The following is a 17,372-nucleotide window of genomic DNA, read 5'->3' on the forward strand; positions in this document are numbered from 1 at the left end:
CGATCCACGTACAATCGTCACACGAGTTACATCTTATTAGGATTGAAATGCTTCTTGATTCCAGACCAGCATTGATTGTAGTTTTGATCAATCTCCACATCCCACATGTAATATTCAGTAGGATTAATCATGAAGACAGATTCAAACATGAATGCCAAACTTCCTTCAGCGACACGTTCAGGCTTGAGCTCTGCATTGGATGCTTTTTCAAAGACTTTCTCTTCAGGTCCGTGTGGAATCATGCAATTATGAAGAGAGCCACCTCCTGGAACGAAACCATCTTCCTTGGCTTCATATTTACCTTCAATCAGTCCCATATATTCATTCATGGTATTTCTGTGATAGTAAGGTGGTCTAAACGAATGTTCTTGAACACTCCAACGAGGTGGGAAGATGACAAAATCTAAAACAGCAGTTCCCTTTTCGAGTGTTTGACAGGTCAAGACTGTGAAAATACATGGATCCAAGTGATCATAGGACACAGAATTGATCACATTGAATAAACGCAAATCATACTTATAAGGTGCATAGTTTCCGTGCCATGCAACGACATCGAATGGCGAGTGAGCACACTTGGCAACAAAATATTGATTTTGGAACTTTTGAATGATTTCAAAAGTGACATCTTGGTCACGATCTTCATACCAAGCAACTGGATGAAGGAAATCTCTTGGATTTGCCAGACCATTAGCTCCAATAGGTCCCAAATCAGGAATTACAAAATGGCCAGAATACACTTCACTCATATAGCCACGAGCAAAGGTTTCATTCTCCAAAGCAAATGCCACACTGAATTTAATGCCACGAGGAATGACACAAATTTCCTTTGGCTTGACTCTCAATTTACCACATTCTGTTGTAATCAATAATTCACCTTGTTCTGGAACAAACAAAAAGTCTCCATCACTATTACACATACAACGATTATGCATGGAAGTGTTAAATTGATATTGCAAAATTGCAAATCCAGTCTTCAATTGTGGTGATCCAGATCCAGCCAATATTCTCAATCCATCCACAAAATCAACCTTCTCATTCGATTGTGGCTTCTTTGGTGGTCTCCAACGTAATTGCTTTGGTGTGACCACTCTTCCCAAATCAATCTTGTTCGGATTGAGTGGTGAGAATTGTTCATTAGCCGTATAATTTTCAAAAGCATCATGAACCACACTTGGTCTAATTCTATAGAACCAGACACGTTGATTGGAAGAACGTGGAGCAGTGAAGGCTGTACCTTGTAATTGTTCGGCATAGAGTCCGTAGGCACACTTTTGTGGAGTATTTTGTCCGAGAGGGAGAGCACCTGGTAAAGCTTCCGTTGAGAAGGTGTTATTCCATCCGGGCATGTAAGAGAGATTGTCTTGCTCGACAAGAGTTTCCTTTTGAGAGAAGGAAGGGAAATTGAAATGAGTGGACCTGATCATCATACGAGTGGTGTGGATTCACGATGATGTATTTGTGGAAATCATGAATAGTAGTGTAACGAAGTGTGGTCAGGAGAAATGGACGGTTGACCGAATGGTGATTCCGCAGCGGCATCAAGGTGTGAGAATCAAAAGAAAGCACAACCACTTACGTCATTCCGAGATTCAAGAAAAATCCTGGTGAGCGATCAAAGTCTAATACACCGAAGGTGGTGTCTGTTGGGGTATTTTTTTTAAAGTTGTTGCCTGAAAGCATCGCTGCAGCAGCAGTCCGAAAAAGTAGATAATGCTGGTCTAGAGTTTACAATCAAGCTAAAATTGGGCAAATTTCGGGTCTTCCCACACTGTCAGAGAGATCTCTTCATGATGAACATAGTGTGAGCGAAAAATCTTCAACTTTATTAAGAACATCCTCATTCATCACCCACAGACTTGTCCACAGTTGTCACTGATGTCGACGAAGATACTTGTTGTTGTTGCAAAAGCTGCTTTAAGCGTTCGATTTCTTTTTGTTGTTCCTCAATGACACGATTCTTTTCTTTCAATAGATCGGTTGTGATAAAAGATGAACTATTACCAAACGATGATTTTCGTTCGAGGTGTGGAGGATTGAGAGATTTGATTGACTTTTTGATATTGATCTTCTTGGTCAAAAGTGTAATTCTGTCAAATATTTCGGCTGCGGTTGGCCTTTTATCTGGATTCTCATCGATGCATTGCTTCACGATGGCCATCTCCTCTGGAAATTTTGTACACATACTTTCTGGTATGATTCCGTTCTTTAAATCTTTTAACACAAAGGCTCTTTCCGACTTGGTGCCAAATGGGTGCAATAATTCGAATAAAATTACACCCAATGAATATATGTCCGCCTTCTCATTGTATTGCGAATGAGAGAGTTGTTCTGGACTTGCATAAAAATAGGTTCCAACACCCACGGTGTGATCGATGGCATGAGTGGGACTCATTGGAGCTCCATAACTTGAAATAATAGAAGTGTTCATATTCACATGGTTGTTATTTCGATGAGGTGTTGGCGCGTCGGTAGTTGATGTTGTGGCATCATGTTGCTCTGCATTAGCTCTCGTATGATTCAACGTTTCCAGGCAATACTTTGCCAAGCCAAAATCACCAATTTTGATCGTATTATCTGAGGTTAAAAATATGTTTGAGGGTTTCAAATCTCTATGAATCACACCACGGGAATGCACGTGCTTAATGCCGTCACAAATTTGGCTGAAAAAGTTGAGTGCTTCGGCATGGTCGAGTTTCTTTTCTTGAGATCGTTCTGGTGACCACAACCAATCTTCTAATGTATGTGGATTGCACAATTGCATTTGAATAAACAACACCATTTCAAATTTCTGATTTTTAGGGTTAAACATGTCTCGTAAGGTGTTCAGTAAATGAGTGTCATAAGGTTCTCTCTTTTGCTCCAAAGCAAATTCAAGATAGCTCATATTGTTTGGAGGTGAGCTGTAAGAATATTCAATATTGCCAACACCAAGAGTTGGTTGAGAGGTGGGTACAAGATTTCCACTTTCTGAGCTTTCAAATGAAATAGTGTTTGGATAATCTTTCGCAATCTGTTTCGAATCCATGTCATACGAAAGAGGACTTTTGGGAGTACCAAATCCACTCGAGAAGTCATTGTCTCTTGAAGTATGTTCAAAATTTTTTGAACTCTCTGAAGTCTGTAAATTGGCACTAACGGATCGATCATGATTCGTTCTGGTACCAATAGATTCCTCTGCATCCTCAAATTCTGTGTTGTGTGGAATTTCGTCATCATGCATGCCATTTCGATTTGGCTCGAACCATGCTTGGTTATAGCGAACAATTCTAGGATGATCTAGGGCTGCCAATGCTCGTACCTCTCTAATCACTTGTCCATAAACTTCTTTCAGTTCACTCTTATCCCTAAATGAAAATTTAATTTTCTTAATAGCATAATAGTGCCCATCGATCTTGTGCTTACAAACAAACACAACTCCAAATGCTCCGCGTCCAATACGTTGTTTGTGATGAAAATCTGACTTGTACCTGCTTGGACTGAAAAATAATGGATCAAATAGTGGAAGTGATGTCAGTAAAGTTGCAGGCTGTTTGCTCATATTTTCATGGCCAGCCGTCGAGAGAAATGAATGATAACTTTCAGACCTCGACAAACCACCTGCATGTTTGAGTCGTGATGATGACGATGAAAAACTCTCCGTTGTTTTTGCACGAGGTGACGTTCTCACAGTGTGATCACTATTATCTACAAAGGCGATTGGCCAATTCTCTACAACATCCTTCATAAAGTGTTTACATGTTTGCTTTAAAAACTTTTGGTCCAAAAATCTTGTATCTGTCAAATATCCTTCTTTGTGAAGCCTTCTCAGAAGAGAAATAAAAAAGTTTGGATCTGGATTGTATTGTCTTGAGACATGTTGTAACAAAAAAAGAGTCAACATTTCACGCTTATCCAAATTGTCCAATGACATTAAACTATTTTCTACAACAGGAAAATCCTCATTAAAATCTGTATCTTTCTGTAGAGAAGTGTCGAATGTCAAAGGCATAGAAATAGTTTCCTTGTCGTTAAAAGACGTCTCCTCTTCATCATCAGTAGTGCTGCTTGTTGTATCGCTATTGTTGTTATCACTGGCTGAATCGTCATGTTCAGAATTATCATCCTCCTCTTCATCATCAATGTTGGATTTAAATTTAAACCAACGATTCTTTGCATTGGTAGTATTGGATTTTTTCAGTTTTTGAAACTCTGAGGTTGGTTGATACGATTTGCTTGATGAATTTTTGCTCATATTTTCTTCGTCTGAGGCAGAGTCACCATGTTGGGAATCCTCTTCATCTTCTGAGCTTGTATATGATTTTTTAAATTTCCAATCATCGGCTATCGTCCCAAGAACTCTCTTGCTTGAAGGATTGGATTTCATTAAATTTGCTTTGGTGGGTAATGTTGAGCTCAGAATATCCAGCATGTCATCATGTTCTTCCTCATCCTCCTCGTCATGTCTGTGACTAAATGAAAATTTTGTTGTTGGTCTTGGTTTATGAGGAATGTTTTTTAGTTTCGAGTTTGCTTGTTGGGAAGTTTGTAAATAGTCATACATTTGATGCACAATTCCTTCATGGATTGGGCTTAGCTGAGAGGATTTCTTTTGAGATACACCATGTTGATGTTTTAATTGTTCATAATGTGGTTTTCCACTTAAATCAGCGCTACCCTTGGAAGTGTCAGAATATTTAGAGCTTGTATCAGGATTGTCGTATTCGATAGGAGATATTTTACAGGCGGAAGAGGAGTAGATCTGATTACTTGGACAAGAGGATGAAGTGCCGTTGCTTTCGTTGCTGGTGATGGAGGTAGAAGAAAAGGAGGAGTTTCCGAATTTCATTGAATAGTTACTATTCACACCAGTAGCAGCAGAATTGTTCAGAACATCGAGGCTCGCGAACGAGGAGCTCGTGGAATGTTGGGAGCTCGAGGTGACATAGTCTTCATGATTCAGAAGTGTGGTTGGCTTTGAGATGGAATTTTGCCTTTTGAAAGTAGAAGGAAAGGAGATCTTTCTACTGAATGGCAATGATGGTGATGAAGGTTTAGAGGAGGGTGTTGCTGATGTAGGGATGTTGTTGTAAGTACATGATGATACATGTTGTGGAGAATTGGAAAGTGTTGTGCTTGGTGAAGAAGAGGAAGTGGACAATTTGTGATTTCTGGAGGTAGACATGGGAGCACAAGTACAACGATGTGGATGATATCAATATTTCGTGTTGATGGTGATGATGATGATTACTATTGTTTTACGATTTCAACATTCATAAAGTAAGTGATTCGTTGTTGTTGTAGATCCGCTATGTGTGTGAGAGTGAATATTACAATTGCTCGTTTGTTTGTACTTGTGTTTTCCGAATAGTACAATCAAATGTACAGAAGAGAAGCTATGTACACGTAAAATGGTGGTCGTTTTTGTTGTGGAGGATTGGGTAAGCCTTCCCGAGCGAGGAACAACAAAACACACACAACAATATTTTTTGATGGTGGTGATATTCAGTTGCTGCTTGTTATTATTAGAAGCTCACTTTCTGCGCAAAATGAAACACAAAAATCAATGAAGATCTTTGCAGAGTAATAATTGGCCGCTCCGAGAGAGATCAGTTATTATGTATTGGAGGGAGGTTGGACTATGAAAATTTTGCTTCCAGACGACTAACAACAATGGCTGGTTTCAGTCAAAACAACAACCAATGCCGAAGTTTTTTTTGATTGATCTTCATCAAAAAGATTTTCGGTTCGAAACTTCCGAATGAAGTTTCCTCATCATGGAGTACGTGTTTTGGTTGTTGATTGAATTTTCAACTCGAGAGGAATTGGTGATGTCACTCTGCAATTCTCTCTTCTCAACCTTTTTAAAGAGTTGGTGGTGTCCAAGTGGGTTAAAACTGATCTATATTAATATCTGATTGGTGGAAGGTATCGAGGAATTGCGATTAAGAAGTGATGAAGTTACAAACCCGCCTAAAAAATCGGTTGAAAAAAACAACGAAAAAAAAAGACCAAAGGCCATACAAGCATTGATCGGCCACACTCGGTCTCTTCCCCTCTCCTAGGAAATGTTGAAAGAATCTAGGGCCTTGTTTGTTGATGATGATGAAGAGGATGAGGCAAACGGTGAGATCAATACATCAACCATCTCCTCAAATTTTTCATTGCGGAGACAATTAGCAAAACAAAAAGCCAAACTCAATGAACATAATAATGATCAACATAATAATGATAAAGAACCTCAAGATTCTTCAATTCTTACTTCTTCCGATGAGAAAGTAGTCAATACTTTGAATGAAGATACTCCAATTAATAATAATAATGAAGAAGAAGCGATTGAAGAAGAAGATGACAGTGGATGGATTAAGGATTTTTCGAAAAATCGGCAAAGCTATTACAATAAGATTATCAGTGAATTTGATTTGCTGCAAGAAAAGTTGAGAGATAAGACCCAACCTTTTACATTTCAAAAAGTAACTCACAACAAGCTTTGCCAAACTGAAACTGATTGGGATAAAGTTCTATCTCAAGACACTAAAAATTATATAAATATTTTAAGGAATGAAATTGAAACACTTGTTGAAAAGCATATTACGAACGAATCTCAAATGAAAAAGAAATACGAGTCACATTTAGATCAATTACGAAAATTCAATATGGAGCAATTCAAGCATTTACAAGAAAAGTGTGAGGAGCTTACAAACAGAGAATTCGTTTCTGTAGAGGTGAGAATCAAGAACGAGCTCGACAAGCAAGATTACAAATACAGAGCAGAGATTCACAATTTTAAAACAGAGTTAGCAAATTTTGTAGAGGCTTTTTTAAAAAGAGAGTTCAAAAATTACATGGACAACTTGTATTATTCGTATGGAAAATATTTTGATATAAGCAAAAGACTCTCGACCTATTCCACACATGATGTTTATAGAGAGGAGTACATGAACCTCGTGAAAACCCTAAAAATCTGTCAACCTTTTGATTTCCACTCCAAAGTGAAAGCTCTGAAAGAAGCTATTCTCACCAAATCTCAATTTGATCCAGTGACATGCGATAGGGCAACCCAAGCAGATGAGTCCAGTATTTTTATCGATCAAGCCATACTAATGAAACAACTCAGCTCTCACTATCGAGAGCAAGGTTGTATGGCAAAGCCTCAGGTATGGGATGTTGGATGTCAAACAAAAGCGATTTCGGGTCCCATTCCCGTTGACAACAATCCACTATCTGTTGCAGAAACAGCACCAACAAACAACACAGAGTCGACAAACAAACTCGAAGCTGCAAAACCGGTACTTCGGCCGTCTCCATCACGAAGCTCATTGAACGTACAAAATGCAAACAATAATGCCAGTGTTTCACCGAAACCTGGTCTATCCCGAGAAAAATCTTCCTCGTACCTCAGAAAAAAGTTTGTTGAGGCAGCACGGTCCTCTGTGAAAAATCTCAAGAAGGGTTTGTCAACAAGGAATCTGAATCAGGCGTCGAACACTCCCAAAGAAAAGATTGAAATTAAGGAAGCACATTTCACTGCTGACAAAAATAGTAGTACCATTGAAACTTCTTTGGACAGCAGCAATGTGATTGTTTCAACTGCTTTTCCCACTCAAAGCCAAGAATCAGACTCAAAGGTTGTAATTATTCAGAGTCGTGACCCATCCCCTCCCGTAATTCAAGAGAAATCAAACGAAACACAATCCAATATCGATACAATCGTCGAGGGGACAGCGAGCAGTAGTGAGCAAGAAAAAACTCCACTTGAAGAACAACAGGAAAGAGCAACAACAACAACAACACCTACTGTTACTCAGGAAACACCTCAAGAAACACCTCAAGAAACACATCAAGAGGAGTTAACTCTAAATTCCATTGACATGATGGAGCAATTTCAGCCAAAACAACAACCATCATCATCGACCACATCCTCTCGTCAATCGGAAAGAACCAAAACTGAAACACCACCGCCTCCCTTAAACAATGCTAACTCTAACTCACAAAAATTTCAATCCAATGATCAACATGCATCTTCACAACAGCCTCAGAAGCATTCAACACCTTCCACCTCTCGCTCTCAAGCAAGCAAGTCCTCGGCCAACCGTAGGTTATTGGAAAAACCACCTTCCAATGCTTCCTCTAATAGAAGCTCGCATCCAATGATACCTGGACCTCCATCTGAACAAAGCCATGACTCAGGAAATAGCAATAAGAAATCATCGTTTTTACCAAAGATTGATCGAAATGGCTCTTCGAAGGATGAAAAACGACCTCAGAACACAAACTCGCATGCCAGCGAAGAATTACCATCAGCCAGAACTATCACATCGTCGAAACAATCTCACTCTGTGCACAGCTCAAAACCCACATCTCCCATTGTTGTCAACAACACAACGCCTGGTGTCAAATTACCACGACTCGAATTACCTAAGAACAAATTTGAAACAAAATATGATACTGAGGTGGTTAAAGAAGAGAATGTCTCTGATACTCAACGAACCGATTCTTCATATGCACAGCTTTCGACAGAGAGGTCACTCAATAAGAGTAGCGTAACAAAAAAGAAAGTTCGGCTGAACGCAAATGAAAATTCTAACACACCCAAAACAGATCTCCTTCCCAAGCCCAAGAAAAAGATTCCAAAAATTGATGATTATTCCCTAAATCCAAAGAATGCGCAAGACTTGTCAACAGAAGACATGGAAATTTTGAAAAAGATGAAATCGAGAGTTGGCTTTTCTATTGATGATCATTTATTACCTGTGTATACAGACATTTTCCGAAAAGCTTCACTAATGCTTGCTCCACACCACGTCTCAAAATTTGAATTGAAACAGAACGAGCATTATATCGTTAAGCATCATCTTTTTCCTGAAAGTCTTGACTCTCTCAACAAGTTACTCGAGGCTCCCAAAACGCCACATCTTTCTTATTTAAGTCCAAAGAAAAAGGACTCATTTGAGACTGAATATGAAAAATTAGCTCGTTTCGTGAACTATCTAAAAGAATCATTTGTTAAGAAGGAGGAATTGCTTAAAACTCAACTGGTGAACGTGGAAGATAAAATATCAACTCTACTCAAGAATCATGACGAGGAGCGCTTGCATAGAGAACGTTTAATACAAGACCAATCTCAATCCATTGTGAAACTCTCAAACGAAAACATTGCGCTGATGCAGAAAATTGAACATCTTAATAAGCACATCCAAGACATTACGAAAGGAAATTGGAGATATGACGTCGATAAGAAAGAACTCGTGTATGTGAAATACGAAGACCTTGTGTCACAACAACAGCAACCACCACACTATTTATTTGATCACTCAAAACATGCCTTATCACGAAGCAGTAACATCAACTCCAGCAACACTCTTCGAAATGCACCTGCCTTACAACCCACTCAACCCACACAGACCTTTCATAACTTTCAACAACCATCCGCTCATTCACTCTATCCCTTCTCCACATCTCTAACAAGACAACCTTCACTCGTTTCCTCTCCAAGAAATTTAGCTCCTACTAACCATGGCATGAATTATTTGTAATAATATTATATAATAATTGAAAAAAAAGAAATTATTATTTGTGCACTGTCTCTTAGATATACTTCCTTTATGGATAAGAATTGGACAAGAAAAAACCAACAAAAAAATGCAACGTGATTTATTCGTCAAAAAGCTTTCATCATCATCGGAAGTGAATCAACATCAAGAAAATTCAAATATGGGACCTCCATCATCCGTGATGATGTCGAGAACTTCCTCAAGATCACCCCAAAGATCTCCCAATTCGAAATCTCCTTCCACTTCCGAGCAAGATCTTGAAGCCTTCAAACCGGTGTTGGATTACTCAGCATATTTTGAACAACACGACGTTCATTTGGAAGAGAGAGGAATATTTAGAGTGTATACAATCAATCATAACATAAATTCTTCAAAGAAGCAACATGCACGAACGATACTTCCGACATCGGAGCCATCCACAATCTCGAGCACATCAATGAACCATTCAATTCTAGGAAAGAAAAACAAATCGGATACTGTACTGGTTTTTATTCATGGAGCAGGTTTCACTTCATTGTCTTGGGCTCTTTGTATTAAACATTTGCAACAATTTGTTGTTAAAACTGGGGGAAATGTGCAAAATATTAATTTCCTAAGATCACCTCCTACTCCAATGGAAATGGGTAATAATAATAATAATAATTCTTTGACAGATGCACTCGATGATTATGAATATTGTGCAATTGATTTGAGAGGTCACGGAGCTAGTCGTGCAAGCTCAAATGATTTGGATTTAAGTATTGAGACTCTTGTCGATGATATTATCTCGGTCTTACAACGAGTGTACCAAGGAAAAAAGAGAGATTTTGTTTTGATTGGTCACAGCTTGGGTGGAGCAATTGCTGTCAGAGTTGCAGTCAAAATGGATCAGATGGAAGATGAACAGAAAAAAGCTGGACGCCCACTTGATTCCATTATGGCTGCTCGAGGAGTGATTGTTATTGACATGGTTGAGGGAAGTGCTCTCTCAAGTCTTCCCAACACAAAACGATTTCTGGAATCGAGGCCTAAAAAGTTTAAAAACATGGAATCAGCAATCAAGTGGTCTGTTCAAAATGGCATTGTCAACAATATTCAGAGTGCTGTGATTAGTATTCCTTCTCAACTTGAAGCAATTCGTGATGAAAATAATTCTGAATTACAGTATTACACATGGAGAACAGCATTGGAACAGAGTGAACCATATTGGGCGGACTGGTTTACAAACATGTCAAAATTATTCCTTTCAGTACGAGGAATGAAATTGCTCATGATCACCTCAACAGACATTTTGGATAAAGAATTAACCATTGCTCAAATGCAAGGCAAATTCCAAATGAAAGTTCTCAACAAGACTGGACATTGCATTCAGGAAGATGATCCCTCTCATACCGCTGAGGTCTTGTTCTCGTTTTTGAGTCGATTTAGGCTGTAGATGGATGTATTGAACGCCAACATTGTAGAAAATATACCCACTATTGTTTTCTTTATTAGAAGGAGAAATAACCATAGAATTCTATGTATCATTTTCATATTCACAAAGTCGTAGTTCTCATGCTCTGCTGCTGACCAGAGATATGATTCAACACAAAAAACAAACACAAAGCAACGGTTGCAAAGACTCACATCATCAACAGAATAACAAAGACTTCAACATGCCACTCTATGAAATTGCTTTTGGCTTTGGGACTTGTCGTGATTGTCTTTCTCATATTTTGTGCCTTATCCTTGACTCGAACGGTGATTTGTCAGATATTACTTTGGATGTTTTAGGAAAGGCTGGATTTGGTAAGTAGTTGTGTGTGTTTTCGAAGATATGGATTCAATCGGTGGTTGTGACAAATTAATGATATGAACAATCATCACAGGTTTGGACTTTTCCATTTTCGATCAAGTCAATATGGAAGGAAGAAATTTCAGAAAATCTCTCGAATTCGTGTTTATTTAACCCAGATATCATTGGTTAAAGAATCCTTGTTCAGAATCCTCGTCCATTCCTTTCAAAATGGACTGGTCTCGATCGAGCCACTCAACTTGTGAGTGACAAATTGAATGAAATCATTCGAGAATGAAAAGAAGTGAAATTCTCAATAAGGGAATGGCTGATTTGTCATCTGCCTCTGAATCCAATTCGGAAGAAACCCAAGCTTACCCGCTCGTTGGAAAAGCAACAATTCTTGAATATTAGGAAATGTTTCTGCGAAAAACTCTAATAACAATTTACAATCAAATATTGGCAAATTATTACTACGCGTGTCAGTTGAAGGATAATTCAAGTATTGAAACTTCTTTTCCAAAATAGGTAGTGAATGTTCTGGTGTAAGATGGATTGAAAATAAATGCTTTGAAAGGAGTTCCAATATCTGAAATGCCATTCAAAAGAAACACACAGGTGACCAAATCATACGAAATGTTTCCATTTTGAGAATTATTTTTGATTCTTTTAAGGAATCGATCAAACATGTACGAGGTGTAAGACATTTCATCATTCTCATGGGGTGTTGAGAACGAACTACGAGATTGATCATCCTCTCCTTGGACGGAATTTTGTTCAAAATTTGAAGAAATTCCTGATTGGTGAGAAGAGAATGCGAATTCAGTGAAATCCTCTTCACTAATGGAAGAGAGACATGAAAGGAAGAAGAATGGTTGTTTTTCACTTCATGGAAATAATTTGTATAGGCCAAAGTATTCGTACGACATTCAAATTGTAAAACATGTGGTTGTGTTATCCTCACTCGAAGATGACCTGTCATTATTCCATCAAGAAGATTTATCCTACTCTCCAACTCACCAAACCTGTTACAACCAAAAGAATACAATCTTCGTTTCGAACTTTTTAAAATGACGTGAAAATGTCCCACAATGACATCTTCCACACGTTCGTCATTTTCTTCCAATGAAATTTTCTGAAAATCTTGAACTTGTCTGTCTTCATGAAGACCCAACATTTCACCTCCTCCACACACCAAACAAGAACCCTCCTCCAACAAGATCAAAATGTTATACTTGGAAAAGATCACCTTTTTCACATGATGCATGAAAATGGGATTGTGATAATGAAAGATTTGATAACATGGTTCAGCAATGGGACGATCCTGATCGTATTCATAGACGACAATGGCTGAAGAAACTAAAAGAGTACCATCTTCTAATAAGAAAGCAGTATTGAGATCGCCACCAACGATCGTCTTGACACGAGGAATGCCTTTCGAAAATTTTGCAATTCTGCTCGAAATATTGGTGGGTTCCTTTAAAAATTCTTTTAAAGTAATCATCGAGTGCCATGTCATGGCAAAATAATTGATCGGTATCGTTTTTTCCACACGAATAGACCGAGTTGCGTTCTGAAATGAAAAACGATTGGTAAGGTCCAACGAAAATCTTACAAATACGAGTCAAATCGAAATATTTGGTGGAAATTTCCTCTGGTGAATGAATTTCTTTTTTGAGAAGATGTGCCAATTGTCCAAATGCATTGGAACCACACGAAAAGACACGTCCCTGTTGGGAGAGAAACAAGACATGCTTTTCACCACATTGGAAATTTACAATTTTGTCATCCTCTACATGTAAATCAGGAAATTTCACAGCAGTCGGAACTTGTCTCCCACTCCAAGGACACCACAAATGTTCTTTCCAAAAGAATAGACACATCCGAGGTGAGTCAAAAGGATGCAAAAATCATGAGAAATGTCAAATTGGATAATGAAATCATCGAGTTAAAAATTCAAACAAATCAATTTTGGAGAATGTGTTGTGAACATCGATAATGACGGACGACGTTTCATTCTTCACTTGTTCCTTCGGAGTAGAACTTTTGATCAACCGCCCTTGCCATGGAATGGATTTACTCCAAAAACCTTGACCAAACCCGAAGAAGTTCTGTCGTGGGTGTTGTTGTTGTTGTTGTTACGGATGATATTGCTTGAGGATTTTCGTGGTGACATGTCTCTTGAATCTTTCTTGAATCTCTTTCGGAGAGGTCCTCATCTTCTTGTGTGAAATGTTATTTGAACTCTTTTTTTTGTTGGTGATCGAGATCACCCTCTCCATACAAGGTGTGTGAAATGTCATTTGAACCTTTCAGTAGTAGAGAGTAGGATTAAATGAAACCCAAACGAAAGTTCTATAGAGACAGATACATTGACAATAAAACAACAACACTGAAGAACCTCTCAACCTGCTGCCAGTACTGGTCACAACTATTGAACCTTCTAAAGTTCCATTTTAATTTCTTTAAGGTGTCATGAACCTTCTAAAAATCTCTTAAACAGCTTTGAAAAAAGGACCACGTCTCTCCTCGTGTAAGAAAATCCAAAACATTTTTCACTTGTCGCATGGTTGGGCGTTTTGTCCAATCTTTCTGCAACAAATTCAATACCAAATCGATACACAACTTGGGATATGCTTTCAAGGAAAGTTGTTTGGAAATTTCTTGATGTGTTGCCCTTTCGTCATGCAACAGTGCATCAGAAATGTATTGTTCAACACCATCTATTGTAACTTTTGATTGGAATGTAAGTAATTGATAAAGCAAGACTCCAAATGAGAAACTATCCGTTGCTTTGAGACTCTCTCTAGAAAGGTGACTCTTGGTTTTGATTTCTGGTGCTACTGTTGGTAAACTACCAATATACATGGCTGATCTCTTCTTGTTAAAACTGTCTACGAGATTATTGTTCAAAGAGGATGATGATACAACTCGATCGCCTTCCGTAGTTACAGAATGTGTGGAATGCACCTGGTGGATATTCGTCATAAATCCATAGTCTGTGATTTTGGCAAATTTATGCCTTCCTCCACACGATTCAATCAAAATATTTTCGACCTTAATATCTCGATGTACCAAATCGAGCTGATGTAAATAATCAATACCTTCCGAAATTTGATAAGCAATTTCATAAACATCAATGATGGTCGTTGAGTCATGTTCCATATCCGAATGATAAAAGATAAGATCTGATAAATCTTGGTAATAGTAGGGCATGACAATGTGACAATAAGACGCTTCAGATTTTTCTTCATTCTCATCACAAAAAGCTTCCAAGTACGGAACCAAATGTTTGTGATTGAGTTTTCGAACTTGTTCAATATGAGCTTGAAAACTGCCTTTTTCATTTTCTGAAACCTTCATGTGCTTGATGACAACATGTTCTTGTGTTTTTTTGCACTTGTATTTGTGAATGAGGCCTTCAGATCCACTTCCCACTTGTTCAATAAATTCAAAGTTGTCCATAATGTACTTGTTCGTTTCTGAATAGTTTTGAAAAATATTAGTCGCAGAGTCATTGTGAGCTAGTGTTTTTGATGGAGACGAATTAGTCGCATTTATGATATTCAAATCGACGAGTGGCAAATTTGTGGTGGACATAATTGGTTCATCCTCGTCAACCTTAAAATCTCGCAATAATAAAAATAAAGAATTTCCACATGCAAAAACTTGTTGCAGAGTGGTTGATAATTTAAACTTTTCACGAACATTCGAAAAGATCATACTAGGAATGTGAGAATGTGTCGAATTGTGTAATAATTGCTTGTGTGAATTGCTTCCCCATGTAAAAATTGATCCGCTCTCTGTCAAAACTGCAGTATGAGCACTTCCTGTGGTAATGGTGACAATCTTCTCGTCGCCAAATAATTTGGGAGTGATAGGAGTTGGGATATGACTCTTAGATGTGGATGAGGGATTGAGTGCTACTTGCCCATTTTCGTTAATTCCAAATGTGAAAATTTGATGGTCATCGGTCAATACAATAGAGAAATACTTTCCAACGGAAACATCTTTGATTTTCCCCTTAATTCCATCCACTCGTGTGAGTGAAAGCACAATTTCATGACTTTGTGAGAGACCAGCTTGACCATAGTCCTGTGTTTTTTGTCGATCAGACATTCCAAAATTTTTTCATGAAATGGTTGTGATTGATACTTACATTTCCACCCAATGAATACAGCGCATTATCTGGTGTTCCAATAACTAATAAATGGTCAGCACCTAGTGCTATTTTCCTTGCTTTAAACTCTCTATTATTATACATGGCCTTATAAATTTCACATTGTTGTGTGGAGGGTTGTAAAAATTGTTCAAAATTAATGAAAGAGTAATATACATGGCCGAAAGTGGTTAGCCACACGGCTAAATTGCCATTAAATTGAAAATCTGCAATATTTCCCTTAAATAAGGTGGAAATTGTCTCATTAAAAATTGGAATTCTTGAAGAAGGCTCTTCATGATTGCTGGTCCATATTAAAAAATCATCTAGCAATTTATCAATAATAAATAATGGTCCAACTTCTCTTCCAAACTTGGATGCTGTGGGTGTGACAACATTTTTGACAGTGAGGGGTGAGACCATTTTAACTAAATATCGGCTACCACTCTTTTTTTGTTTTGTATCTGACGAGTTTTCATCCAAATGATCTAATTTGTCTAATTTTCGCTTAAATATTGCTTTAATACTCTTTTCTTCTCTATCACTCCACTCTTTCATTTGTTCATACATTTTCACATGCCACAAAGATTCGTCGTCATTTCTTTCGTCATGACGAATCGTTTTCGAGAGAGTGATAATTCTATTTTTCACTGTATGGATCGCGATCACCGTTTGAAATTTCGTTTCCTCATGATGAGGGTTGTTGTTTTCATTACTACTTGTGCTCGTATCATACACTTCTTTGTGTGAGAAAACTGAGGCGTCCTCTTCATGAAAGCACTCAATTCCAACAATTCCATCTCCGTGAGGTAATTGCAACCTTCGATTCAATTCACCAAAACTGGCCAACATGTTTTGATGTAGGACCGACGGTTGCTGAGTGGAAACCATTGCAATGGTGTGCACCACAGTATTTGAAACGAGAAGAAAAAGAGCAACAAGGAGCGTTATCCTGCACTTGAAAAATCGGAACGTATGAGGCTGTAACATGACGTTGGTTAGAATGGCTCTAAAGCATGTTTGTATACCCTACAACTAGTAGTTGGCCCCAGCTTGTATTTACTTACTGATGATGATGGTAAAAGGATGATAGAAAATCGGAATTAGAAATTCTCTAATGATGATTGTAAATAATAAACGTTTTTTAAAAACAATTTCCACGAATTGAATTGGAGCAAATTAATTTCAAACTGAACGAATTCGCGTCAATTTGGGAATGATTCCACCCCAACACTATGTACCAATAACGCAAAAACGTTTTAATTTCCAATTCCGAGAACAAAAACACAACAGCCAGTGAATGATGATGAAAGTGAAGGTGAATGATGATGAATGGTGTGTGCTGCAATGCAGTCAATCACTTTCTCTATTTTTTAAATCGATCAATTTTTAACAGAAATCAGGCGGGAACTATCACAACTTTATGGATTTTTTTTATTAATCCAAAAATGTATTTTTATTGGGACGACAGTTTTTTGAAGGTTGGCATTTGGATGACATATTCGAGCTAAATAGGTGGTGTGAAATGATGTTCACTTGCTTTTATTGGGCAATGGTCATCCACTCACTCACTCCTTACATCTTGCAAGAGATTTAGATTCTCTCTAAGGAGAGACAATGACAAGTGTTGGATCTAAAAAGGAATAGCATAGAACGTTCTCTCTCTCTTGACTTGAGAATTTCTCAACATTTAAGTGATGTGGCCACATTCATGTCTTTTCTGTTCTCCTCATCATACTTGTCTTTTCAATATTATTAAACACGACAAAGTTTCGCAGCACTCTTTTCATCCAAAAATTGACAAGATAAGGATAAAAACCATGTCGAAAATAATGAAAGAGTGAAAGGACATAACAAATAGTGCCATAACAATAATTCACACACTTCTTCTTGTCCATAGTCCTTATTAAGACTTGAAAGACCTGCCAAA

The 17,372-nt window shown here is 37.9% G+C and overlaps 7 protein-coding genes across 7 annotated transcripts in view; 2 read left to right on the forward strand and 5 right to left on the reverse strand.

Annotated features, from left to right (window-relative positions):
• Positions 1–26: 26 nt before the first annotated feature.
• FDP41_008537 (uncharacterized protein) lies at positions 27–1,680 on the reverse strand (the record flags this gene model as incomplete). Its single annotated transcript, XM_044712401.1, has 2 exons — positions 27–1,416; positions 1,577–1,680. The coding sequence occupies 2 exons, from the start codon at positions 1,678–1,680 to the stop codon at positions 27–29; spliced, it is 1,494 nt and encodes a 497-aa protein (XP_044558043.1).
• A 157-nt stretch (positions 1,681–1,837) lies between these two features.
• Positions 1,838–5,161, reverse strand: FDP41_008538 (uncharacterized protein; the record flags this gene model as incomplete). Its single annotated transcript, XM_044712402.1, has 1 exon — positions 1,838–5,161. One exon carries the CDS (start codon positions 5,159–5,161, stop codon positions 1,838–1,840), a length of 3,324 nt encoding a protein of 1,107 aa, XP_044558044.1.
• Positions 5,162–6,044: 883 nt separating this feature from the next.
• Positions 6,045–9,512, forward strand: FDP41_008539 (uncharacterized protein; the record flags this gene model as incomplete). Its single annotated transcript, XM_044712403.1, has 1 exon — positions 6,045–9,512. One exon carries the CDS (start codon positions 6,045–6,047, stop codon positions 9,510–9,512), a length of 3,468 nt encoding a protein of 1,155 aa, XP_044558045.1.
• A 106-nt stretch (positions 9,513–9,618) lies between these two features.
• On the forward strand, positions 9,619–11,457 carry FDP41_008540 (uncharacterized protein; the record flags this gene model as incomplete). The annotated part of the gene is made up of 3 exons (XM_044712405.1): positions 9,619–10,940; positions 11,053–11,297; positions 11,378–11,457. 3 exons carry the CDS (start codon positions 9,619–9,621, stop codon positions 11,455–11,457), a joined length of 1,647 nt encoding a protein of 548 aa, XP_044558046.1.
• A 308-nt stretch (positions 11,458–11,765) lies between these two features.
• Positions 11,766–12,802, reverse strand: FDP41_008541 (uncharacterized protein; the record flags this gene model as incomplete). The annotated part of the gene is made up of 2 exons (XM_044712406.1): positions 11,766–12,079; positions 12,304–12,802. 2 exons carry the CDS (start codon positions 12,800–12,802, stop codon positions 11,766–11,768), a joined length of 813 nt encoding a protein of 270 aa, XP_044558047.1.
• Positions 12,803–13,767: 965 nt separating this feature from the next.
• FDP41_008542 (uncharacterized protein) lies at positions 13,768–16,333 on the reverse strand (the record flags this gene model as incomplete). The annotated part of the gene is made up of 2 exons (XM_044712407.1): positions 13,768–15,378; positions 15,443–16,333. 2 exons carry the CDS (start codon positions 16,331–16,333, stop codon positions 13,768–13,770), a joined length of 2,502 nt encoding a protein of 833 aa, XP_044558048.1.
• Positions 16,334–17,348: 1,015 nt separating this feature from the next.
• The window catches only part of FDP41_008543 (uncharacterized protein), a gene marked incomplete at both ends in the record, with an annotated part of 1,081 nt that continues 1,057 nt past the window's right edge, over positions 17,349–17,372 (reverse strand). Inside the window, one exon of the mRNA XM_044712408.1 lies at positions 17,349–17,372. This exon is cut by the window's right edge and continues 102 nt beyond it. Within this exon, the coding sequence (XP_044558049.1) occupies positions 17,349–17,372 (24 nt within the window).

Source organism: Naegleria fowleri (assembly GCF_008403515.1).
Source record: "Naegleria fowleri strain ATCC 30894 chromosome Unknown tig61, whole genome shotgun sequence".
Lineage (NCBI taxonomy): Eukaryota > Heterolobosea > Eutetramitea > Acrasida > Naegleriidae > Naegleria > Naegleria fowleri.